General features: G+C 37.3%; 1 protein-coding gene across 2 annotated transcripts in view; it reads left to right on the top strand.

Moving 5' to 3' along the window:
• The window catches only part of ARID5B (AT-rich interaction domain 5B), a 707673-nt gene extending 680472 nt beyond the window's left edge, over nucleotides 1-27201 (top strand). For both annotated transcript variants that reach the window (XM_044056388.1, XM_044056389.1), the window contains 2 exons: nucleotides 15396-15594; nucleotides 22639-27201. In XM_044056388.1, the coding sequence (XP_043912323.1) occupies nucleotides 15396-15594; nucleotides 22639-24843 (2404 nt within the window). In that variant the 3' untranslated portion in view covers nucleotides 24844-27201. The remainder of the gene's footprint in view (nucleotides 1-15395; nucleotides 15595-22638) is intronic.
• Nucleotides 27202-27936: the final 735 nt, after the last annotated feature.

The raw sequence follows: 27936 nt of genomic DNA, 5'->3' as shown, positions 1-27936 counted from the left end.
ATGGGCAAAAAGGTCTAAAACATGTTTTGTCACTGGAGAGCAAGCCTCACTGTACCCCAGCACCCCACCCATGTTGGAGGTTGCTCCCCCCACCCCACTGCTAATTACTTAGGTATATATTTATCAATTCCAAGATCGTACTACAGTAAGGAAAGGACAAAACTCAAATTCCCAATATAAAACACTCGTGGAGAACAGCCATTGCTACATGTTGATATTCTACACTTTCAATAACCTGGTCTCAGTGTTTCAAGTGCTTCTGTTGTGGGCTGTTGAATAACTGACTGGGACCTACACACAACACACACACACAAACACACACACCTGTGTGTGTTTTTATATATATATATATATATATATATATATATATATATCCACACCAGCAAAATTGATTAAATTGATATTGCTCTGAATTATTTCAAGGTTTTTCTTTTTGAAATGCTGTAATTTTTGCTGGTGCATTTCGTGGTTCATGATGCACTGAGGTTGTGAAGTGAGTCATATACACACATATGGATTCACATTAGAACACTGAAAGCCCATAACATGAAAATTCAAAACACTGAAAACTCAAAACATTGAATCCAATAACAATGAAAATACATAGGAAGCCAACATTTAATATATGCTAGCACAACTACACACAGAAACAAAAAATAAACCATATTACACTTCTCCAACTATAAGCAGGGGGACAGGTCCCCCACACCCCCTACTACTTAAATATATCATCTCCGAGATCACACTACACAGAACAAAATGGCAAGCATGACATTCTTCTCTTCATGACTGCCTGTTTAAATTGAAAAACTATCCTCAACCTTCTCTTAGAAATACTACTTCACTGTTAAAACATTACACATTACTATACATCTCTGAGATACTTACCGGAGTGTCATAGGTAACCTCAATCATATTCCTTTCTTACTTGCGATACTACAACATAACACACCTTAACGTAGTGTAGGTGGATCTTGGAGTTAATATATTTAAGTAGTACGGGGTGTGGAGAGTAGGGGGGGGCTTACCCTCTGCTTATAGTTGAAGTGTAATATGGTTTGTTTTTTTATTTGTTTCTGTATGTAGTTGTGCTGGAATAAAGTACATGTTGCTTTTCTATGTATTTTCAATGTTATAGGAGTCAATGTTTTGAGTTTTCAGTGTTTGAATTTTAAAGGTTTTGGTCTCATTGTTTTCAATTTCAGTGTTATCGGCTTTCGATGTTCTAAAGTGAATTTGTATATATGTATGTATATATATATATATATATATATATACATATATATATATATATATATATATATATATATATACACACACACACACACACACACACACACACACACACACACACGCACACACACACGTATATGTATACATTTATGTATAGTTGTAGATATACAGAGAGCATATGCACACTAACCATTTGCAGCTTTGCTACACTATACTATATTGTCTCTTAGCTAAGTTAAGATTGTTAGTCATGCTACAGAGCTCATTTGAATATGTAGTCCACACAGACTACCTTCTTGATGTACAGTCTGCATGACCTCCGTGTATTTGTGTAGGTTTACTCTGGGATTGCTAATTTCTTCTTACATCTTAAAAAACATGTCAGCAGATGAATTTGGAATTCTGTGTATTACCTGTGTGTGTGTGTGTGTGTGTGTGTGTGTGTGTGTGTGTGTGTGTGTGTGTGTGTGTGTGTGTGTGTGTGTGTGTGTGTGTGTGTGTCTACTAGTGTCACTTGTAGTGCACAGCTTGCCTGGAGTATTTCTCTGCAACATGCTGGCTCCATTTGATATTGTCAGATGTGACTGTTGGAAAACGAATAGATGAATTAATGCGCACCAAAGCTGCTACACTGATTCCTTTTAAAACCACAGTGGATAGAAGTTGAGAGCTTGGCTCTACACAGTCAAATATATGATATACTTGGGAATATATAGGGAAGTTAAGTGCTGAATAACTGAAGCTTTTTTATCCTGTGCAGATTCATATATTGAGCATCAGACACAGGATGGTGGTGTGTCACCATATTTATGTGTGCACTTGATGCTCCATGGTACAAAACGATGGTGCACTAAGCAGCAGCTCAGTATGCTGTCTATATCCATTGCACATTTATATCTCCACTGAATAGATGGCATCAGTGAGGGTCTGTGCTGCTGCAGCAAGGGATGGCAGCATACCAGACTCAGGAGGGAAAGTAAGCTAGTCATGTACTAGCCATACACTGAAGAAAGGACTGTCAGACCTGCAATGTCACTTTGTGTCTGGTGTATGGAGGAAAGAATTTCTTAGTACTGCACAGCATTACACAGTATGTGTCTAGCATTATTGTTGTATTGTAAGAGACAGAGACACGGCTTACAGTAAAGCATGTTTAGTATAATATTTACATCCAGTTTGAGAGGTTGCAAAATGATTCCTTGCGTTGCAAATGTCTGCTCCAAGAAACTCGAAAGCTGCCCATTATAGACAAAATAACAGGGCACCTCAAAACAAGTGTTTTATTACAGGAGTGCAAGTCTTCCTGTACCTCCACACCCATCACACTTATATATACCAACACCATAGTGACCCAGCACTGGGAAGGGAAGAGAAGTCCACAAAACAGTGAAAAGTGGTTTTGGCGACTCACTTGTTATGGTCAAACATGAGGAAACAAGTGAATTCTTAAGTTTCACAAATGGGAGACACGAGGATAAGCCATAAGTGTGCACAGTATGGGAGGAATGGTACCTACAGAATAAGGCAAATTTAGTATGGCAATTGCATTGCATGATAAAGAGGCACCCAGCAGTATATGGCACACTTAACATGGGAGAATACTCTAGGGCTGTGATGCACTCTACAGTACAGCATGTGTTTAGTGCGTGGGGGGGTACTGTACAACAAGGATGCAGCCAGCCATATGTGGGACTTTTAGCAAGGGGAGTATACCATGTGACAGAGGTACATCCTGAAGTTTAGGAGAGTTTACAGTATGACAGGGATGTATACTGTAGTATAAGACACATTTTCCACTGGGGGTATACTGTATGACAGAGATACACCCTGAAGAGTAATGAACATTTACCTTGGGGGTATGTTGTGTGACAGGGATGTACACTGCAGGACAAGTCACATTTAGCAGGGGGGATACTGCATGAAAAGGATGCACACAGCAGGACAAGTCACATTTACCTTGGAAGTATGCTGTGTGACTGGGCTGTTCACTGCATTAAAATACACATTCAGTGCAGGGGGAGAATACTGTAAAACAGGGATGCAGCTGCCATGTAGGGGACTTTTAGCAAGGAGACTATACTTTACAGCAGGGATACATTGTGTAGCGGCTACCATTGGTGGGTGGATTTTGTATGACAGGGATGTACACAGTAGTGTAAGCCTTATTTGTAAACCTGTAGAATTCACTAAGTTGCACAACAGATTTCTCTTTAGTAACTCCTACCTCTGTTAAATCTTAGAATGTATAAATGTAACTAGTACGTGTTTAACTGGAGCTAAGTATAATGCAATGTAAACAAATGGAGCTTTTCTCCCCGAGTCTCCGCTGAAAATGGGTATTAATCCAGTCGTACTTTCCCGGTAAACAAATACAAATAAATAATTTAGCATGAGGGTATACTAATTAACAGGGATGCACCCTGCAGTATAAGGCACATTTATTGGGGAGGGGGTTGGTACTCTATATGATAATGCTGCACCCTGCAGTATAAAGACACATTTAGAATGGAATTACATGGTATGACTGGGATGTACCCCACAGTATAATGCATATTTAACATGGGCTTATCCTTTAGGATAGGGTGCATGATGCAGCATAGAGCATATTTAGGACTAGTGGCATTTTATATATCAGAGATTCACCCTGCAGTGTTATATACATTATAGCATGGGGATATAACGTATGACAGAAGCATACCCTGCAGTATAGTAATCATTTAGCATTGTGGTGTATGCAGAACCACAGCTAACTCATCAGGCCCCCTGAACAGATCCCAGTCTGGAATGCGTCTCAACTCACAGCTGTCTCTAGCAAAAAAAAAGGACAACAAACAAAAAAAAAATCCCTTCTTCTTGAAATGTAGTAAGGTGCTTGCTCACACACACTAAGCACTTCAGCTGTGACTGAAGATGTAGTATCGGCTTATTTTTATCAGTCTGTGATATCCTCATGCTGGTATAAAGCTCTTGCACCATTAGCACTTACAGATTGTACCCCCAGGCAGCCTGAACTTGGGGCAGTCACCCCTTTTGCTCTACTGTTGTTACATCTCTGACTGTATGAATAGGAAATACCTCGCAGTGTAATGCATTTTTATCATGGGGTATACTGAATGACAAGGATGTACCCTGCAGTGCAAGGCACAGTGAATAAATGAATAATTCTGAGGTTGCATATCATACTATGTAAGCATTTATCTTTGCCAAAGACCATTTGCCTCTAAACTGTTGTGGTTTGTATAACAGCTGTTATACATCTGTCAGCATACTTGAAAGTAACACTTGACTCTGATCTGCAGAACTATACCAGATTTGTTCATTAATTGATCTGAAGCAATATCTGCATTTAATGTTTCAGTTCAGTATTTTTTTTACTCCAGTAGAGTACAGTATTATTGTCCAAAATGTTAACTGTGAACTTTTTGTGGTCCTTCTTCATGAACTGGGGTAATAACCATTCCTTTGTTTTGTTCTAAAAGTGATTTTATGTATGGAATGTGAAATCTCCTTTCAAGCTAACAAAAACCAGAATTCAGCCTTTGTCTTAAAAAATTACATCTATTAAGTCTGTAAAGTTTTCTTCTAAAGGGACTAGATTGTTAAGTTTCAAATAAAAATATAGCAAGTTGCAATCATCTGGAATAAATTTACTAGAGTAAATGAATGCTCCCGGCTAGCCATTTCAGTACTTTGTCACGGATTTCCATGTTTACTTTATCTTGTTTCTTCATAAACAGGAATATGAAAAATGCATGCAACTTACAGTTGAAGTACATTTTGAACAATAACTGCAAAAATATATTGTTTATTTTCATTAGCAATACTAATTTGTTTATACACACATTGTAATTACTGATATGTTCGCTTACTACGGCACCTTCCCTCCCACATTCCCAGCTTTCCCTCCTTTTTTCTACCTGTTTTATTTTATTCTACAAATAAAATATCAAAAAATTTTGAAAAGGCTCTAGAAAATAAATTATGGCAGTACATAGAATTTCATACAATCAAAATTGAAGAGATGTCAAGAAAACCATTGCCTCTACAAACTGTTTGGAAATCAATCACTCACCAATTCAATTAACAAAACTAGCACAAAAACTTAAATGAAAGCAAATTTTACCAAATGCATGACAACAGTTATGTACAACAGGGAAGTCATACACTCCATGCAACTTTGACAATATACTGTGGCGGTGACATTGCCCAGCACTTACTGCAAAAAATACCCCTCACAGAACTTCAGCATTAAAGACAAAAAGTAACAAGGTGGTAATGATCAGCAGTTAAAGAAAATGTACAAATTCACAGAACAAAGAAATGTACATAAATTAATATAATTCTAGAAAACGAAGTAAATTAAAGTAGAGAATTCGCGCACCTGACTGAGCGTGGGGGTTGTATCCCACCACCTGCCTTAAACGTAGTAAGTAACTGCTTGGTCACACTATCAGGTGCTAATACAATTGTCAGTATTATGCAACTCACAACTCATCTTGTTTTTTGTTTTTTTAATTATTGCAATCTGCTAACAAGGTGATGAATCATACATTTGTAAAAACTTGTTCACCTACCTAAGAGACATCCATGTAACAACTGATGATATTATGTGCTGCCTTAGGTTAGGAAATGACAGCTGACCTATTTACTAGGCCCACTAAAAACTAACTGTATTTTATATTACTTTTCTGAGTTTTTGAAGCTGCACTTTAAAATGTTGTTTCCCAAATTAAATGTAGGAATCCATCACTTTGTTTTGGTAGTTTTTGACAGCACAGTTTGCAGAATACAAGGGGATTTGCAGAAAGTGTTGAATTTATGCCTTGTGCACCATGGTGGGAGGTTTGGATTATGTGGCACACATATGATGGGATTCATATACCAGCTTGGTAGTCGATCTTAACCATACAATGTCACTGAGAAAATATGAACTACAACCATTTATGTTTACTATTATAAGATTAATGTGTGCTTGTCTGTGGATACCAGTCAAAACAGATCTAGGCAGACGAGGCCTGCACCAATATCTGAACACCAGCTGTACAGCTCAGTTTCAGCCGTAATCCATGCCAATAGGCACAAGAAATAAAAATAACAGTTATTTACATTTAGTTAACATTTAAATTTGATCAGCACTGGTTGGTTATAGATGTTCTGTGACTGAGTCCATTTTTAAGTAATTGCATTTCTATCATTTGCAGGGAAGCATAAACATGTATCTTCTTATACACAGATACATACGATTGAAGTAATAGTTAACAATACATTTAATGCATATATTAATTTATATTTAATTAGGAATTTGAATAAAAGAGGAGTTTCAGATTCTGTGGTCTAGAATAACTTATAACACTGCAGGATTAGTAAATAATCAAGTAATTAGGGAGAAAATATGTATATAATTAGGGCAAGAAGGAAAACAATTAGCAAAGAAACAAAGAGGAAAAATAGCAATTATTAAAATATAATCTGTTTATGTCAAAGTATGACTCCAGAAGAATGCAGGAGTGATAAGTAATTAAAAGAAAGTACTGACAAGGTGTCAGAGAAGCGATTCCTCCATGTTTTGATGAATACATATGAGTTGAAGCTTTGGCTGAACACAACAAACCATTCAAAGCTACTAACACATGAAAGAAATACAGAAGTTTTTTTGCAGGAGGCAAGCTTTCATTGCACCACCTATGTATGGGGTTCAACCACAATATCTCCTCACATATGCTTAGTAATTCCCTGATCACAAAACTGCAAAGAAAAATGAAAAGCCACAAGGCTTAAGACTCACTTCTTTAGTGTGCAAACAGCAATCAACCTGTTGCAGTTTGGGAAGGAGTACTCAAGTTGGACCCTCAAATAGTTTATGTTCAAACCAAGTCTGTAAGGGGAATAGATTTACAGTGAATACTTTGTATAACATTATTGTATGGGACAAAAAAAAAAAAAGATTCTGAAGAATTCTAAACTCAGAAGGAAATGCACTACATAAACCAAGGGCTTGATTAGTTAATCAGACGTAGTGAGAGTAAATGCAGTTGTTTGTATGTAGATATTATGCTGGTTGCTTGAGCTATGAAGATAATAGTGTAATATAATCCCAGGTTTGCTGGGGCACAATTTTTGAGTTAAATATTGTAACTGTAAAGAGTAAAGTTTATTTTTTTAATAATGGACCAGCAGATCATGTGTTACTGAATCTGCATATTTTATTTACATATACAGACATGTGCTCAGATCACCATAGATAAAATTACAGTTACTGAATCACCATACATATCATGTAAATAAAAATAATAAATACTCTTTCTTCAAAAAGCCCTCCCCATCTCCATACTTATCAGTCGTTCCATTACTGAATCTAAGGTTCCCACAATATGGAAACAATTCTATACACTACCCATTCACAAGAGAGGTAACTCCTCTGAACTTGCCAACTTCAGGCCAATTGCTGTTCTATACCCTCTTTCCAAAATATTATATGCATTCACAATCAAAACTTACACTACCTCTTACAAGAAAATGTACTTACCAATACACAATATGGCTTTCAACCTAAACATAGCACCTCCACAGTCCTTATATCCTTCATAAACACTATTTCCCAAGCCAGGGACAATAACAAACTCATATCCAGCCTATTTCTTGATCTCTTAAAGCATTCAACACTGTCTCCCATCCTCTGCTGTTGGCCAAACTCTCTGAACGAAAGTTATCTACTTCCACTATTTCCAGGTTTGCTAGTTACCTCAGTGATTGACTCCAGTCCATTAAATGGCTCTCGACTAGAACTCCTCCCCTTCCTGTCAAAATGGGTATACCTCAAGAATCAGTCCTTGGCCCATTCATTTTCAACATCTTTAGCAATCAACTGTTTACATCCTGTCCACAGTCATCACTTGTTGCAATATGCAGATAACTTTACAGTCATCACTATTGCCGATTCCCTCTCTGACCTAAATACTGTCACACAAAAATCCTTCCATTCTATTGAAAACTGGCTCACCAAAAATCAGCTTATTCTAAATCCTAAAAAGACATAACTCCTGCTGTTTGCTCCCAAAACTATGAACAATCTCAACTCCTCCTTTTCAATCTCTTCCCTATGTAAAACCCCTATCACAGTTGAGTCTCATACCAAGCTTCTGTGGGTCATCATTGATGACCAACTCAAATCTGACCTGCATGTTCTCGACAACATCAAGAAAACCCACCAAAACTTGGACTCCTTTATAGAAACAAAAATTCCTGTCCAACAAAGCTAAAATCTCACTATCCCATGGAAAACTTCTTCCAAGCCTACTCCAGAGGTCACAAATCCTCCCCAATCTTCAGACCACTCTCTAATCTAAATTAGGAACTACATACAATAAAGTTGCTGGATTTGCAGCAGATCTTACTTGCTCCTCTCACCACTGTCTTGCTCTTAAAAGCTTAAACTTGTTAAAATTCCCTCATAAACTGCTTCTCTCTTATCACATATTTTACACTGTATCTACCTTCCTTCTGTCCGTTGGTGGGAGGGTGGCCTAATGGTTAAGGGGTTTGCCTTACAAACACAAGGTGCAGGGTTTGAGTCTCACAAGGGATAATTGTCTAAACTTAAAATGTCTCACAAGGGCAGTTAGCTTAGTACTAATCTATAAACCTATGACATTGCCTCACTTGTCTCCCTCTACACCCCTCCAAGAACTCTCCATACCTCTGACCAACCCTTTCTTCAAATCTACACACCCAAAAGCAAAATAGGACATAACCTTTACAGCTAATCTCCTGCCCAATACTGGAATAAACTCCCTCTGGAAATTAGAAATATCCTTCACCCACAAAATTCAAGACTGCTGCCAAAAACTTTCTATATAGTACTTGGGTGTGTCACTGTAACTAACCTCCTTGACTGTCCACATCATACTCTTATCCTCTCCCTCACTAACCCCCCCCCCCTTTTATTGATTGCACATTGACTATTTTGACTACTCCTTGTGTCATGAATCCCATTAGTCACACATTTCTTAGTCCTACCTAAATCAACTAAATATCAGCAACTGTTCTCCTTCTATAATACTCCATGAATATGCATCTGACCATCTGTTACAGTGATGGTACTGCTTGATTCATTGGCATTAGATTTTAAGTATCTCTGTGTGTTAATAATGTACTCCATTATTATGTAATTCATTTCTATATCTTACTGTATTTTATTTATAGTTTGCAATTTTATATGTGTGTGTACTACTTGTGGAGCTTTTCACCCGGGCCTCCGCTGAAAAACGGCTTTTGCTTAGTCAGACTAACCCAGTCAGGAAATGTCAAATAAATAAGTAAATAAATACACCTCAACCTCTCAGTGCAAGAAATCTGTACAAAAACAAAAATAATGGGGGAACGAAGGCCGAAAAATAAGGACAGATTTTAAATATTGCTCTTATAAACCTATAAAGTTGCTAGAATAGCAGGTTTTCCTTAAATATGCATTTTCAGAAGAAGATGAAGTCTTAAACTCAAATGTCTGTCATTATTTAGCTGTTTGTGTTCGGTTTCTTGCTTTGTAGTGGATTAAATGATAGTACTGTCAAGACAGTGCATTATGAGCGGCCTGAGGTCAGTGTATCTCACGAAAAGAGTAAGACAAGTGTTACACTCGCTATCTTTAACCTCTCCTTCTCTGAGCAGAGACCGCAAAGGATAAGAAAATTAGGGGGGCTGAGGGCAAAGTCTCTCACATAACTAGTACATAACATGATGAGCTTGAGTACATAATAATCAGAATAATGAACTTGGTCAGAATGTTGTTCTGAAGGTACTGTGAACAAGCATGTGTGATGCTATCGCTGGTGAATCTAGGACATGTGCTGGATATATTTATTTATTCATTTATTGACAGTAACTCTTTTTCTGTTCATTGCAAAGAGAAATGAGAGCTTAAGATGGCCTGCAAGTCTTTTAGCTGCCAGATCAGTAAGTGAATGGCAAGTAAATGAGCAAACTAGATACCTAGGTAATTGTAGAATCTAATATGTTCTGTTTTATGGTCCCCGGGGCAGTCAGTAACAACTGAAAAGCCAAAGGCCAAACCGCGTAAGTTTTCCCACTGCTAGTAAACACTTGCCCAATACCACATTAAAACACACCTAGGTAAGGGGCTTTGCATTTCCCACATTGGACAAGTGTATACATGACCTAGGAATACTTACACGGTTCGGCATTTTAACTTTCGTGATTCTTGTCTCTGCCTTTTGGAATTACGCGATTCCGAAGTAGATATATATACATACATATATATATATATATTAGAGAAATATTAACATGGAACATGCTGGAAGTAAGCCACTCTATAAGGCTGTTAAATCAGTTTGCTGGCTTAGTGGTACATGATTATCCCTTTTAGCTCCCTATACTAACATAAATGCCTTGAATACTAGGATCAGTTCATACGCAGCAAGATTTAAAACTTTAGGTTTGTCTGTCATAATAGGACAGGCCATTACCAGAATCTGTCAATTTGGTCAGCTACCATTAGGTACTTTGGATTACCAGACTAGTTGATTTTGGCCTCTCATACAAAAAGAGGAATATGAACTCCAGTTTGTCCATATAACATGTTCAGTCCATATAACATGTACAAACAGAGTGGAGAAAACCTCTTTTCTGGATTTAATAAATCTAAAATCTATTAATACAACCCCAAAGACTTAGAGCCCCAGTTTCCTGTTTTCATCACCTGGTTAGTAAATGTTAGTTTATTATCCACCAATACATAAAGCCTATTATATAATTATGAACCTGTAAGACAACTAAATTTGTTAGAAACATTTCAAATTCATGGGAAGGCCTAAAAGGCCGTTGTGGTCATTAGCCTAGTATGCACCTATAAACCTAAGAGTGTTAGCATAAAAATTGTTCTTGAGGACGACTATTAGGAAATGGGAATAAGAGAATAGGGTAACAAATGGTATCCTAGGCTACTACTGTTATCAGTTTAGAGCTGTAATTATCGTAAAAGAAGACAAGCTGACAATGCAGATACTTTTTTGATGCAGTACTGGGGTTGAATTGCAAAACCTACCTCATTGACTTGGGAAAGCTGTAAAGTGTTATCTGCCTTAGCAAAACTGATCCTCCAACTGACAGCAGCAGGATGGAGATATTGTCCACCTTCAGTAATTCAAGGGTAGTAACATGGAAGAGTGAAGCAATAGTATTAAGATCTATTCTAAATCCATGCTGTAAATTGCAAATAAGATGACTGTCATGAATAAATTAATACATTTTGGACTTCGGGGGGGGGGGGTGGATATAGATTACCAATGTGGTAGAGATCTTCATCCTGTTTTCGGGAACGTAATGCATGCATTCTTCCATGTATGTAAATTGTTCCTTTTGGAGGGAAGTGTTAATGATACAAGTAGTTTATTTAATAATTACACAAACTGGGGAAATATAGGGATTTTAGAGAGCGTGCAAAGTTCATTGAGCTAATAAAAGCACACAGTCCCATGGAAGAGTCTGTGGTAAAGACCAGACACCATATTAGCAGTCTTGAGGATTCATCACTTGCAGAAGTGAGTACAGCTTTTGTAGTTGTCCACTGCATGTTTTAGCCTGGAGCATGCCCTATAAAGTTAAGCCCAACAGGAAAAATAAACCCCTCTTGGCTCTAACCCCCCCTGATAGGGAGCAAATGCAACAGTTTGCTAAGAGATATTAATAGTTAGCAGGCAGCAGGGACAAAAAAACTCAGAAAAACTGGCTGGGATGCCTTGTTTTCACAGTCTGCATATCTTCCCTGGAGCTTTCTGGGTATTTACTGTAGTCTTCAGTTTTTCCTTAGATCTGTAAGGCATGCATCTTAAAATTGCCCACTAGTTTATGAACTGTGTAATTAATTTTCTTTAAATCAACTACATGTATATGGTGTGTGTGAGTGTGTGTGTGTGTGTGTGTGTGTGTGTGTGTGTGTGTAAATCTGAACATATGATACAAATAAAGAAAAATGAATGCTCTTCAAATTACAGTTCTGAGAATGCACAGTGGAACATTCTTAGTGCATAAAATAACTCCCTTCATACATTCACTGCATCTTATAGCTTTTTCTATCTTTTTAGAAAGAGCAGTGTTTATACAAATTACATAGGTTTGTAAAGCTGCTTCTCTATTTACTATCTCATAATTAGTTTCATACTATGTTAACTACATATTTCTGGAAGGATACCTTTGTTTTTGAATAAATAACATTATGGATCTTATCATGTCGTTACTGTTCCGTAAGAAAAAAAATATTTTTTGAAACTGTAGATAATTTTCCAGTATGTACTTGGAAAGGGTGAATGGAAAGTAAAGTAACAAGAAAGCAAGTTTAAATATTGGAGATCTAGAAGTAATATCGTCTTCATTAGGTCACTAATGTTAGAATTTCTAAGAATCAAATGATAAGATCATATCCTGTTGATAATTTTTATTGTGCCATTATAAGGAGAAAAACTGAGACCTGAAAAAAAGGTACTGAGTGAATTAAGCAGCTAATGCTTCTGATGTTTATATATTCATGCATCATTCCTGCATCATTTTTGTAAAATTTATTATCTCTGCTGTTGAGAAATTGGGACAGACTGCCCTTATCTAATTTTAATAGCATGAATCTTACTAGGCCATGTATTTTGAGTCAGGTTTTACCTTAGTCATGCACTGTTCCTGATACAAGGCACATTCAATTACAGATTTCCTAGTGCTAGCACAAGGCTTTAGCCAGCTGTTTGAAATGTATTTTTACCTCTGTAGTTCGGCCAACTGCTGAGCCTAGTGAAAAAATAAATAAAACAAAAATGTTACACTCCCACCTGAACTCTTATTATACCAGGACACATAAACCACATTTGCTAATCACTTTAGTAATAAAAACAAGTATATTATCTGTTATTTAGATATCAGAGTATCATAAAGGGAAAAGGAAGAAAGCTGTGTCAGAAATTACCATAAAAGGAAAATTGGAAAGAATGTTGGAAGGTCATTAATCTTGTCAGGTTTCATCTTGCTGGACTGAATGTTTCTATTTCTGCTTAGTGAAAAACTTTTGTTCTTTATATCTATATATATATATATATATATATATATATATATATATATATATATATATATATATATATATATCTGGCTGTTGATTGCATCATGGAAAATTGTAGCACCATTTCATTTTCAGTGGTTTGTCATGACTGGAATATTAAAAACAGAGGCCTATAATGTTGAGAAAGGACTTCAGTCTTCTAAAAAAAAAAAAAAAAAAAAAAAAAGCACCAGAGAACTATATGCAGTTAAATTATCTTTCATATACAGTTTTATACCATCATTCAAAATATATATATTTACATGTTTGTGTGAATGCGGGTCCCAATCTCTCTCTTTCTCTCTTTCTCTGTCTCTCACACACACACACACACACACACACACACACACACACACACACACACACACACACACACACACGCACACACACAGTGTAATAGGTAAACCCACATGTACACACTTGTATATATGAACCTCTCTCCCTCTATATATATATATATATATATATATATATATATATATATATATATATATATATATACACACACACACACGTGTGTGTGTAGATAGAGATGTACAGAGATAGATATATAGATATGTGTAAATGTGTGTAAATGTGTGCGTGTGTGTGTGTGTGTGTGTGTGTGTCTGTCTCTGTGTATCTCTATATATGTAGAATATATAGAATACATTGAATATACAGACACACAGACGCACACACTGTAAGTGTCCTACGGGAGCAAGATAAAAACTTTATGTCAAATTCCAGTAATGTTTTCAAAATGTCATTCTACTGCTTTTATGACTTAAGGATTCAGTTTTGCACATTATATTTAGTCAGTGCTTGCAAGAAGTGGGTGCATTTTTTTGCTCAACTCTATTATTCTTTTCATTTTATAAACATGAACTGTAATATTACAGTGGGAAGCGGGTATTTGGCAGCTGCACGTTATTTTGATAAGTCTACATAGAGAGAGCAGTTTCCAGTTTTAGCAGCTGTAGCATGTTTAAACTCAGTTTGTAATGGGATCTGAAGATGAATGTTCCCTGTGGGCTTTTGCTTAGCTTCATTACTGGACAACTGCCAATTCTAGGCTAGTAAAGTATTATTCAACTCTCTTTGCACACACCATGTCAGAGCATGCTCAGTAAACAAAGTTTATTACAAAACATAATTTATGAAGTAGAGACATCTAGTTTTGCTTTCAACTCTGTTAGAATTTTATTTGATACCAAGAGTCATTGTTGCTCAGTCTTGTAGCATCTCGGAGAAGGTGAGGACAGAAAGTTGTCTCACACCTAACTATGTACCAGCTATACAAATACTTCTGCATCTTCAAACCAGAGGATGCAAGATTCAAATGCAAGAAGTCTATCTTTGAATACATTTGATATTTATAAGTTAAATGCATTCTGACACTGTGTCAACAAATGTTTTATGACTGCTATATAAGGTTTCATATTTTTTTTAAATTCTAAGTATAACGTTAAGCCCAGAGTTAGTCATTAATCTTAGAAATGCAATGTGAACATTTCAACCACTGGCAGCAGCTGAAACAAGTTGTAATGAATCTTTCTATGTCAGTTAGGCATTTTTAAATGTCTAAAATAACTGCATTTTTGTATTTATCACATACATACACACACACACACACACACACACACACACACACACACACACACACACACACACAGAAACCAAGGCATTGTATAACTCTTATTTCTTGATATGCTTGCTGGACTAAATTAGTGCATGTTACAAACAAATGTTCAAATTGTTCATTTTGATGATAAAACCTTTCAGATTTTTTTGAGAATTTTATTTTTAGGATATATAACAAAACTAAAACTGGCTGCTAAAAAATTCTTTAGCCATACCTTTGTTTTCTAGTAGGGGTATCTAGTTTCCATGATAGAGAGCTGTGATCTTGGCCAAACTCTTTTAACATTCTAATAAAAAGATGGGGGAGGGTCTCCAGATTAAAATGAGTATTATATTATGTTATAATTGAAAAGTGTATAATCTGTCTCAGTATTTGGCTTTCGATTATTTTTTGCCTTTTAAGAACTATAAAATCTCTTAACTATTTGTTTTCTTAATCTGCCAGACTAATCCTGCCATATGAGAGATTTATTAAAGGAGAAGAAGATAAACCACTACCTCCCGTGAAACCACGAAAACAGGAGAATAATTCCCAGGAGGGTGAAAGTAAAATGAAGCTGTCGGGAACAAAGCGCAACAAAAATGAGAATCACAAAGGAAAGAAAGAAAAAGAAAATGTTCCAAAAGCTGATGACAGTTGTGGGGTTAGTTCTTATGTTGTCATTATTTATTTTGTAATAAAAAACATTTCTTTACATATTAAGATATTATATATACAAGACATAAAAATAATATTAAGAAAGTATAATTTAAAGACCAGTCAGTGAAATGCTTGTTTCCTGTTATTTAGAACTGTTTTGAGTGGTTCATGTATACATAAATTGACTGGGGAGACATTTGTATTTTCATTTTTGCTGAAATATCCACAATAACTGCATTCCAAACAAATTAAATATATTGTTTTTATATTGTGTAACTCTTATGACCCAAAATAACAATGCATTTGTTGTTTTTAAGGCTTAGTTTTAGAGATGAATACCACATCTTGCTGTGGAAATTAACTCAGACATCAACCTCACAAATCTTAAACCAGTTTTTGATTTTATGCTACAGTTTGTGGAGGAGCATGTCTGATTTCCCAGGACTACAGATGAGAGAACTAGTAATATGCAAGCATTTTACAATAGAGCCCATTTCTCTGAGGTCCTGGACACATTAATATCAAGGTCCTACCTAGATACCTCAAGAAGAAGAGCTTACACTCCATGAAGTGCTAGGTGATCTGGAATACCCAAGGCATTATTTGTAATGTGGTAACACAACACCCAGGCAATTCCCATGACATGCACATTTGACAAGTGTCAGAGCTGTATCAAAGGTCACTGTAAGGAGACTTCCCTTACACACATAGAGACACGCATACACAAGCACATGCTATGTAAAAAGGTCTACAAATGCAGGTAATATATAAGCGTGGGGCAGACTACATTTGTAGCCTCTGCCAACTATTCCCTGCAGCTTTGGTGATGACCCCCACTCATAATCCGTGACCTTGCAGCAAACAGCTTGTAATGCAACCAGTGCAGAAACTTGAAATGAAATATAGTGGAGCCTGTGTTCAGACAATTGAAGGGATTCTTTCATTGACTAGAGAGGTCGGGAGGGCCACTATAACACAGTCCAGATAGCCACAGTAAGGTTTGTTTTGTGTGTGCCAAGTTGCATGTGGCGTGATGCAAACGGGGGGGGGGGTAGCAGGTGAGCTAGCAGTAATGGCTAGTCATAGAGGCAACAGAGCAGAAGGGCAGAGTAGAGGGTAAGTTTAGGAACAGGCAGCAGCAGCAGTACAGCTGCTGTAGTTGAGCCAGGTACATTGCAGCACTGGCAAAGATGTGGTGTCTAGTCCACAACTTTGGAGTAGTACATAGGAATCACAGAGAAAATGATGCATGCATTATCTCACCCAAGCTGCGTATCGCAATGCATAAACTAACTGCTGTTTGCATAAGACATCAACACAGCCACACAGGTTAGGAGAATGGTCAAGGTACAGATATTTTCACTTACACAGGTGGAAGGGATACAGAGACAGGAGAGTGTAGTACTGTGAAATAGGGTAGGGTTAAGAGAGATGAACACATTGGCATTAGCAATGTACTCCCTAAAGGATGCAAGGAGTCAGGGATCACATCCTCCAGTGGTGGGTCATGTTACCATTATGTGATTGCTGTCAGTATCCACTATGCTGAGTTGTGGTGTTGGGGTCTGATACAGTCTGGGTCAGTAAACCTGTACAGCTATGAGACTGTGTATGTCCACTTTGGGGTATAAATATACAGATCCTAATGACTGCCAGTGCAGACAACTTGATCTTCTTCTTCTTCCGTTTTTTTCCCGGTTAGGGGTCGCCACAGCAGATCACCTGTCCGCTCATGATTGGCAGTGGAGTTTTATGGTGTCGAGTTGCCAGCCCGGTGCCCAACCTTCCACAGAAGGCACACACATGCACACACTCACACCTAGGGCCAATTTAGAGTGTCCAATCCACCTACAGCATGTCTTGGGATGTGGGAGGAAACCGGAGCACCTGGAAGAAACCCACGCAACCACAGGGAGGACATGCAGACTCCGCACAGAAGGCATCAGTGCAGACAACTTGATGAGAGCCCATAATTGTGGATGGCATGCTGTGCACCTTCAGTTGAAAGGGAAAGGGTAGAAGTGCAAGAACATGCATATGCGGACTGCTGTGATGTCTCAGGTATTCAGCTGGAGAAATGCAATTACCTATAACTGGGGCTGACAGCCTTGATTCGCACATGTGACAGAGATGCAATCTGACCAACAGTCTGCATAATCTGATGTAGAATGGTATGCGGCCCATTTTTTAACATCCCGACCCTCCCACAGCCACAAAAAGCATGACTTTTGGGGGCAGACTGGATGATGATTGTAGTGTAGTGCACTTAGGCACACATGGAGGCAACATTTGCCCCCAGTAGCTGCAGAGGTATTGTGCATACTTCCTATCCTTATATTCCGTGTCATACTTAAAACCAGCTAGCATGCTCACCTTCTCCACAGTGCTGTGGATAACAACCATTTGTGCATGTTTCACAGATCTGCACATATTCTGATTTAAGCTGAGTGTTGTAGTCATTTCAGGGAGGTTTCTTGAGTCACGTAAGTGCCTAATCAGCTGTGAATATCCCCTCTGGTGGGTATCTACCCCCTCAAAGGAGGTGCATACTTTGGGTGCTGTACATGCTGAGGGCACAGGATGACAGTGTGAGGGACTCCCAACTACAACATGTCCACAATCCATTGCTGAGGCTGAGTCCTTAGCCTGTACCTCTACAGCTGCCTTTGTAGGGGTGAATTTAGTGAGGAAATCATTCTGTTTTGCGCAACTTGTAAACAAAGGTATGGCATCTAAGTCCAAAGAAGTCATTGTTCCACTGTATTCAGCATTCATCAGACCTGTCATTGAGTACAGTGCCCCATTTGTTATGTACCTAACTAGGCTTATCCAGCAATTGGAATATCCACAGAGGTTCCTCACTGAAAGATTACAGGATGTAAGTAAAATGTTCAATGCATACAGGGCCCAATCCCTGTATGCTATCCCCTACAGGCTCTTGGGGGGAGATCTGATTGACCTCCTGCATATCTGCAAAGCAAACAGCAACAGAACTACCCATTCTAAAGTCTTAAACCTTGCCTGTGATATAAGTAGGACCTGCAGGAGAGATAGGTATATATCCCAGAGATGACCCTGTCTATGGAACAGGCTCCCCATCCATGTGAAGCAGAGTTCCTCCCTAATCCAATTCAAGTGCAACTTGGACAATTGGATGGGGAACAGGAAATTCATCCCTGGTTTGTCACCTATGTCTCTAATGGACACAGGCAGGCTGTAAATGGTTCATCTCTGAGGCCCTTGCTTTTAAGTGTTTCATCTCCCAAACTCCTGCGTACACTTATCAAGGTTATCAGTACTTGCCAGAGATTTGGGATGCAAGGCTAGGCTTAAAAAGGCCCTTATGGTCGTTAGGCTAGTAAACACCTATGAACCTATTTAGATGACTGCTCTCCCTTAGTATGGTAAACCATGCCACTATGTCATCACACCTTGCCACTTGCACATGGTCTTCACTGACACCAACAGGTGCTTTCCTTATCTTAACCCTACACTAACCTATTGTACTAGTAAATCCAGTGAAAGACAGCAAACACAATACATCTTTCTCTCCCCATGTGTATTCCTGTAACTCGCTGTTGCATGTATACTATTACATACTTACTTAGCTTTTTAGCATTTGTTGACAGGTATATCTTGCTGTGAAGGTTTTTACAGTTGCTGATCGGACAGGTATGTGGGCTTTGGGAAATTTTTCTCTTCAAATGCGGACAGTTCTGTACTATAAAGTAATAGACAGCAGCCACACCCTGTATGTGCTCCTGGATATCAAATGCAGTAAGTGTTCTGCAAAGCATCACTCTATTATGTACTGCAGCCACACCACAAACCTCTCCCCTTTTTATATACCTGTCTATTCATAATCACTGTTTACATACAGAAGCCATGCATCATCATGTGGCCCTGAGTCCCATACCTCTTGTGGTGTACCCATCAGAAGGTTTCCATTGTATATTTCTGCATCCCCAAGGCCACAGGCAGATGGTGCAGTGCTATTCCAGTAACATGGGTTCCCTGTTATCCATACACAATGATGTTTGCTTCAGAATAATTGACCTCCATCAAAGGGTTTTCTGATCTTGATGATTGTATCAGAGAGGACGCCTTTCTTAACTGTCATAGCTACAAGTCTACACAATCTTTGCACAAATTCCTGTATTCCAATGTCACATGATAATAACCAGAATCATACAAAATTGCACCTGCACTTTATATCACTATAACAACAACCAATTATCAAAGCAGCTCAGGTAACAAAGCTAGTTAGTGCCACTGTGAATGACTTCCATTGCACAGTGTGCTATCCAAACTTGTTAGCATTATTCTTATTTATTTATTTATTCATTCTTTATTATTTTTTTTTTGTTTCTCTTCTGCTTCATTCTTTCTGGCTACCCAGTGCATCAGTTCATTGCCAGGTCTATCAGCCTGTCCTACTGTCCCTGGAATGTCTACAGTCTAAGTCTGGAGACAGCTTTCAAGCTAAGGGTATCCAGGGGCTGTGTTGTTGCCTGCTTCTGCTTGGAGATTTTTTTTTTATTTATGATGTACCACTTGGTATTCCCCTCCCTATGTTTGCCTGTTACTTACTCCACTCTGTAGACCACTCCTCCCTGCAAGGAATGCCTAGTTTAATTCACTCCCTCATAGGATGAAAGTAAATGTCCCAAGTGAAGGAAGCAACCAGATCCAAGCTAAACCAACTTGGGGGAGCTGAGAGGCCCCGGTAAGGACAAAAAAATGCAAATTCTTGAGATTAGGCTGTGGTTCAAAAAGGAGAGTGAACCTTAGCTTCTGTCCAGAATTTCCTAAGTTTTTATATTAAATCCCTTCATATATTTGAAATAAGTTGCCTTGAGTCAGTATTCATTTCAAGAAGCTTTATTTGAATTATTGCTTTTGTCTTATAGACTTCATCACATCAGGAAAAATTGAAAAGTGCAAAGAAGATTTTGTAAACCTGGCATTGGAGTTTCCTGGTTTTCACTGTTGTGTGTTCAGTGTTTCAAAGTTCGCTCTTGTGAATGTTCAGTCTTCTGTCAGGGATCTGTCTATATATATATATATATATATATATATATATTCTCTTTTGGCAAGAATACCATACATCAAACCTCATTAAATTAAAACATAACATCAAACATTCAGAATATCAAAAGCAATGAATCAAACATCAAATCATGTGTTTTTGCACAGGACCAAGCCCCTGAAACCCCCCAAATGTGGTTGGTGCTGTTTTACTCACACCCCCTCAACCATAATTATATCATTTTTGCTGATCTCAAACTAGGACAGTGCTGTTTCAGTCTCATAATGCTTAATAAAATTGGGAATCGCCCTGCCAATCCCCTTTTCAAGAATTCAAACTTATGACTAATTGCACTTTAACCATTTAATTTGATGTAACTATCGAACCAGTGTTAGAAATCAGGCAAATCGTTTGTACGCTTTAGTTACAGCTAGTAGTAATTGGTTATCAGTGATGAGTTGCTGGGGTTGTGTTTACTGTTAGCATTTTTAGATAATGTGTTTACTGCACAGGATCATAGGAGACTATGGGGGTTTGCTTTGTATAATTCTTCCTTAAATATTTTATAGAGAAAAAAGTACAACAAACATACAGCAGAAGTGGGACAAACATTTGTCAGTCAGACAATAAGCCTTCAGACATGAGCAGTGTGTAACAGTCAGTGAAAACCTGAAGGATACAAACTGCAGCAGTGGTTTTACATGGAAAGACTAAAGAGAAGTACCAGTCACATTTGGAGAATTGGATGGGTTACTACTGTCTGTTTCCAGAACAGCATGGTAGACTGGCTTCTGACTGTATGTCTCTCTATCTGCTTTGCAACTCTTGTTTCTGAAGACAGCCTTTGTACAAGTGTAGCTGTCTGCAAATTGTTTTACTGTTGGCATTCATCCTACAAGCTGGTTTGCATGTAGTCACTGCATCAGCAACTTGCTCAATACATAGTAAGATAGCTTTTGGCAATCCTGGCAGACAGTTGTCTTTGAAATGAACTTTGTTATTTTTTGCATTTCTCCATATACTGATTATGTGCCGTATGTATCATGTCTCAAGTATCTCCCACTGCTCCCAGCTATCTGTAGGTATTGCTGTTTACCAGCAACAAGATAAGAACTGACGTTTTCCATAGATTTTTCATATTTATGTGTGTTTTTTGCAAGCCTTAGTATTAATAAACATAATTTAGTTACTGCAGCGTTCCCATCCATCAAGTCATTACTTGCTATATTTTCATACTTCTGTTATTATGATTTGGACCTATAAGATTAGAAGAGTTGTCTCATAATTTCTCCCAGTCTAAGTTGCCTGCTCAGAAACATGAATGAATGAGTTGATCAATATATGAACAGTATACCTTTTCATTAAATGTGAAGTTTGTATTGCCATAACCCAGCATATTTTAACTATATATGATGGCTGTAATGGAAAGTAAACAGAATCTTTTCCATCATAGCGATTTTTTAGTTACTGCAAACTGCTGCCCAGAAATGGATTCTGTTTTGTATGGCTGTATTCAGTATGTTACTGTTCCTTAATATGTTTTTCAGGTTGTACATTATCGCCTTGCAATACTGCTCTGTTGTTTTGCTGCACTTTGACTCTTATCACTAAGTTAGATGCTTAGTTGCCTAGTTGTAATTTAATACGCACATTGCCAGGAATCAAAGTAGAGTTTTGTTCATATCATCCTGATAAGTGATCTTGCTGGGTGGCTATTAATCAGCAAAACTTTGAATTATTATCACTAGCATTCATCCACTTCTTGCTTGTATAATGGGTTGTGTTGTTTCCACAAATGATTCTATAGGGAATTAACAAGGACAATTACAAAAAGGCAAGTGTACTGTAAACCAGTTAAGTCCTATAGTTTGTATGTGCGTTGTCTCTAATTTATTGCCAGACAAAAGCATGCTAAGGAGAGTAAATATCAGTACAGGCAGATCAGTGCACTTGTTTTCAAAATGTGTACACATATGCATCTGTACAAATGATTGATGGTTGTTTATTGTTTTGTTGCAGGTTTCATCTGTTAAGGAGAATGAAAAAGATTCAACTGACCAGAAAGGTTTGGTTGAGATTAAAACCACAGAAGCAGAAAACACAGAAGCACTGGTACAGCATTCATCTCCTGTGGGTCTAAAAAGTCCTAAGGCTTCTGTAAAAGTGGAATCTAAAGATATTCATTTATGTAATGATAAACTTATTGAGGAATCTGACCAACCAGTTGGTCCTTCAAGTCCAGTAGCATCAACTGATGATACCATTGCATCTGGTTCCCCAGTAATGCCATCAAGTACGCCTGTGGAAGACATTTCTAACATAAAGCTTGAGCAGCAGCTGCATACTACCATCAAGTCAGAGAGTGAGCTTCTAGACTCATCTCAGAGTGAATTTCCTGAAGCACACACACAACCACTATGTCAAAGTGCACAAGACCAGAAAAGTGAAGAAATTTCAGAACCCATTACTAACAGCTTTAATAAGGATGACCTGTCAACAGCAGAAGATGTTAAGGGTAACATGGAGAAAGACGTATTAGAGAAAGATCTGAACAATTCTGCAGATATTTTGGGTAATTCTTTGGAGTCAGTAAAAGAAAAAGATTTGACATCTTCTGCTAGAGATGATTCTAGTCTGACATATGCACCTGTTCTCTACTCAAGAGGCAATCCGGGCATAATGTCACCCCTAGCAAAAAAGAAACTTTTGTCACAAGTTAGTGGAGTAAACATCTCTAACACTTATCCATATGGCACCCCACCACCACTAATTAGCAAGAAGAAGTCTCTGAGCACTGTGGAAGACATGAATACTCCAGGTGTAAGTGTCCCACATTCTTCTCCCACTGAAACATTGCTTGTTATTAGACCTTCAGTAATACAACATGCACATAGCTTTAAATCAAAACATTTAGAAGACAAAAAGAATGCAGGTGAACTTTTTATGCATGATGACTGTAAAGATCTCCAGCCTTGTGATTTCTCTAAGAATCACTTTAATTCACTTGCTGATAAATATGGTACTAAATGTGAGACTCAGGAGTGCAAAGAAAGATCACCAGAGAAGAGAGCAGTGCAGCCTTTACAGACTCATGGTTTTATGGCTGACTTTTACTCTTCCCCTCATTTACATAGTCTTTACAGGCATACTGAGCATCACCTTAGTAATGAACAGGCATCAAAATATATCACACGGGATCTAATGTTTAGAGAACCAGAAAATAGTCACTCATTTTCTCAAAACAAACTTCAGGAGAAGTGTAGTGTGAACTACTGCAAAGCTTTGCATCAACATGAAAAGAGGACTGCAGCTGAAAGCTCTTCAGATGATCAACCAACAGACCTGAGTCTTCCAAAGTGCACTCAGAAGCAATCAATAAAACCACTACCATCTAGTCATCCACAGACATCAGTACAGCAAGATGGAAAAAACATTCCCCACTTTCAATCAATGGCAAGTAAAACACCCAGCAGTGACTGTAATCCAAAGGCGTGTCGTGTAACTCCAATTACAGTAGCTGTACCACAAAAGATTGCTGAAACAAATCATAGAGGTTCTGGAAAATCTCATAGTCTGAGACCTGAGGACAACTCTTTGAGAAAGATAGAAGGAATGGTCCGTCCTGTAGTAAACAGCAAAAGTAGCCCTCAAAACATTGGTGCTGCAAGACCTCTAAAGCGAAATCTTGAAGACAATGACAGTGTTTCTCCAGAGAAGAAAGTTAGAGCAGTTTCTCCTTTACATTTTACTAAAGAGGCCACTTTGAAAGAAAAAGGTTCAGATGAAGAAGCAGAATGCAATAAGGCTTCACATACCACTCATCCTAGCAACCATGTAGAAGGTCACAAGATTCCTGCCACCACACCAATCTTTCAAGGTTTGTACCCTGGAACATTTGTGTCTCAAGTTCAAGACATGTGTACAGGTTTGGGTACTCGTTTTCCTGCTAGTTATGCTCATTCTCTGCAGTACTTAAAAAACCAGACCATGTTTTCTCCATTAATGCAGCCATTGGCTATTCATTCCTTTATGATGCAAAGACAATTTCTTACTTCATCCGGTAACTCTCCCCAGTTTTATAGGCACTTGACTGCAACTCCACCCGTAGGAGCTTCATACGGGGACATTTTGCACAATACCATTTATCCACTGGCTGCTATAAATCCCCAGACTAGTTTTACTCCCTCTCAGTTGTCTTCTGTACATCCGAGCACAAAACTGTAGAAATGTATTCAGAAAGACAGAAGATGCAGATACCTACTTACATTCCTTCACACATGATAGGTCTAACACAAAGGTAATCCATACTTCTGAACGTTCTGAAAATGTTTGAGAAATGCCAAGAAAAAATATATTATTGCTATGTGACAGAACTGTTTTATAATCTTGTTCAATAAGGTACATATTTTTCGTTGTCTTTGCACAATAACTGTGTTATGGATTTACCTTTTAAACCTTCAAGGCCCCAAGGAGTTGAAATTCATCTCTGATCAATTCCGAGAAATGAAAGAAATGGAAGAAAAAAATATTAATACAACCAATAGTTTAGTATCAAAGTTTATTCATGATGTAATTAATTCAGTATTTCTAATAGCAAGTGGATTTACATACATTGGTAAAATAGTCAATGCAATGTACAGTGAGAATTCAATACTGTTTTTGATTTACATTTCAACACTATAAACTGCAAAATAAACACTGTTATAGTGACTGTACATATTCCCTTTTACATGTATGCGTATTTATAATTTACTGTATTTTTTGTTTATTAATATCTGGTGTACTGTAGTATTCATATTTAGTTGTTGCAATTGTAAACTGCCCCGATTATGTATATATTTGCAAAGTTTGTCATTGTGTACAAGTATAGCAGACTGAAATATCATTGTTTACAGAATTCAAGGCAGTTCAATTTAATTAATTTCTTGAAAATGTACACTTTTCATCATGTTTAGTTATTAATATGCAAGTAAAATTCCTGGTTCTGTTTGCAAATTTCGTCAATGAGAAAAAGAGCTTCAGGTCTGTTTTTGCAGGAAATGGAAAATATTTCTGATGCTGGCAACCATGCCTTATTTTTCATGACAAAATCATTTAAGAATGAATAACTCCATTGTAGTCATCATCTGAAGTAGATTAATAATCTTTAAAAGAACCAAATATATTCTTGCCAATGTCATGTGATACTGATGTCACAGACTGTTTATTTAAGTCTGGGTTCAATCGCAACAGCACATGTAATTAAGTGAAGAGACTGCCACAGCAATATGTTAATACTGAAATGGCAGAAAAATAATTTTGCAGACAGTTGCATGAACTTTGTTTGCATATTCAGAGTTTTGTAATAAAAGTAACTGCATGTTTTTTTTTTTTCTACTTCCCCAGAAATGTTGCTGAGGTAGTTAAAGAAAGGAAACCATGGAACATAATTGGCAATATAGTCATAAAGTATTAGCTAAGAACCATTTCCAAGAAATGTTGTAATGCAGAGTGTAGGACCTTTATGATTCATTATTGAACTTAAAGGCAGTGAATACAAATTGACATTATTCATAACAGCTTTTTGGAAATGATTTCTAGCATTACATAATCAAGAGATAGAAAAGGTAAACCAACTGTGACAGCTGGTTTTCTTAAGTAGTTTATGAAAATGTTTCCAATTAGTGTTCAGTTTTCTGGGTTTTTTTTTTTCTTTCTTTCTTATTTTTTTTTTATTTTTTATTTTTTTTTGTAAAATGAGACAGATTGCAGTTAGTGTTTGTGTAGGCTGAAAAAAGTTCCCATGTTTAAGGCAAACATTAAATTTGTCACTGAACTATTTCAGTAATCATTTGCCTGCTAAGTTTGGGATGCTCACATTCTTTTCTGGGCTTCTATGTACTGTCACTGTGGTCTACTGAAATGTGTTATTAGTTGGTCCTTTAATTGTACTTTGCCACATATTTTAAATGCATATGCTGTGCCATGTGCCTTCCTATTGAACATTGTGTTTAGTGTTCTAATGTTGTGCAAAACTGAATATATGTAAAGCTCACATCTGACCTGGTTTTATAGTCATTGTAACTGTATTGAGCATGGGAAATATCAGTGCACATCAGCTGTGAGAAACCCCATGACTATAATAATTCTTTGAGCACTTATGAGTCTGTTGTGCTGTAAATGTAGTAAATGCTGTCCTGGTTCCACATTGGTAAAAAATATCATTTCTAAAATAGGCAGTGTAGCCTGCCAGCTGTTCATACTTCTTGAATTTTTGTAAATATTGTATACTTTTTGTGATTCAAGTTATCATGCCTTTGTTCTCTATCAGGTGATTATTTGTATATAGCAAAATGGCCCAGTAACACTATATAGTTACTTCCTGCTGCAAAGGTTATTGAGTAATCCTTGCATTAGTTTAAACACTACCATAAATAATGCTGAGCCAAGTATAAACACAGTTTTTGTATGTTTCCAAATTGTACTTCTTAAAATGCTTTTGATACTGTACTATGTGCCAATAGTTTCCCAATCACATAGCTGGCAAATATTTTGTATTTTTTGATTCACTGTAATATTTAATAAAAAGCTTTAATATCCCAAGGCCTGAGTATCACAATATATTTCTACCCTGCACAAGTTTCTTAATGTTTGGTACACAATTTCCTTCCTGTTTATTTACTATTTGTACTCGGCACACCGTTTTTATGTGGGGTGTAATGAAGACAGGCAACACCTAACTTATCAAATTCTGCTTTGCTGAGACTAGATGCTTAAATAAGTTTATATATACTGCTTTATTTATGTTTTTATCATTTACATAAGCACTCTGTGCACTCTAAACACATAATTATGTTTTTTTTTGTCAGGCAAGTTATAGCAGACTCAGAATGATTTACTTTTGTTATCTTTAGTTAGAAGGCAGAGTCCCTATCCCTGTTGTAGATTTAGCTAATGGGATCAGATTTACTTTACACTACTATCAGGCAGATGGACAAATACAGACATATAGGAGTCAGTGGTCAACCAGCTATATTACTGTTATGGCAGCAAATAAAAGAGAAATGCAAGATCATCTGAAATATTTCATGCATGCTTAGCATTATGGGGTCATTTAAAAAAGCACATGGCATAGTATATTATATCCCTGTTCTTAAGCTAAATTTTCTAAGTTACTTCCTTAAGCTAAATTCTCTAATTTACTCAAGGATGCACTGCTGTACTGGAATAGATTAATGTTATCATAGAATATACAATCATCAGAGGTAATATGTGCGTATAGAAACAAAATGCATTAAGTCACATGCACTCCAAATTTTCATTGACTACATATCAGCT

Source organism: Protopterus annectens, chromosome 14.part0 (genome assembly GCF_019279795.1).
Source record: "Protopterus annectens isolate FY-2018-M chromosome 14.part0, PAN1.0, whole genome shotgun sequence".
Taxonomy (NCBI): Eukaryota; Metazoa; Chordata; order Ceratodontiformes; family Protopteridae; genus Protopterus; species Protopterus annectens.
This window is presented reverse-complemented; position numbering and strand designations above follow the sequence as displayed.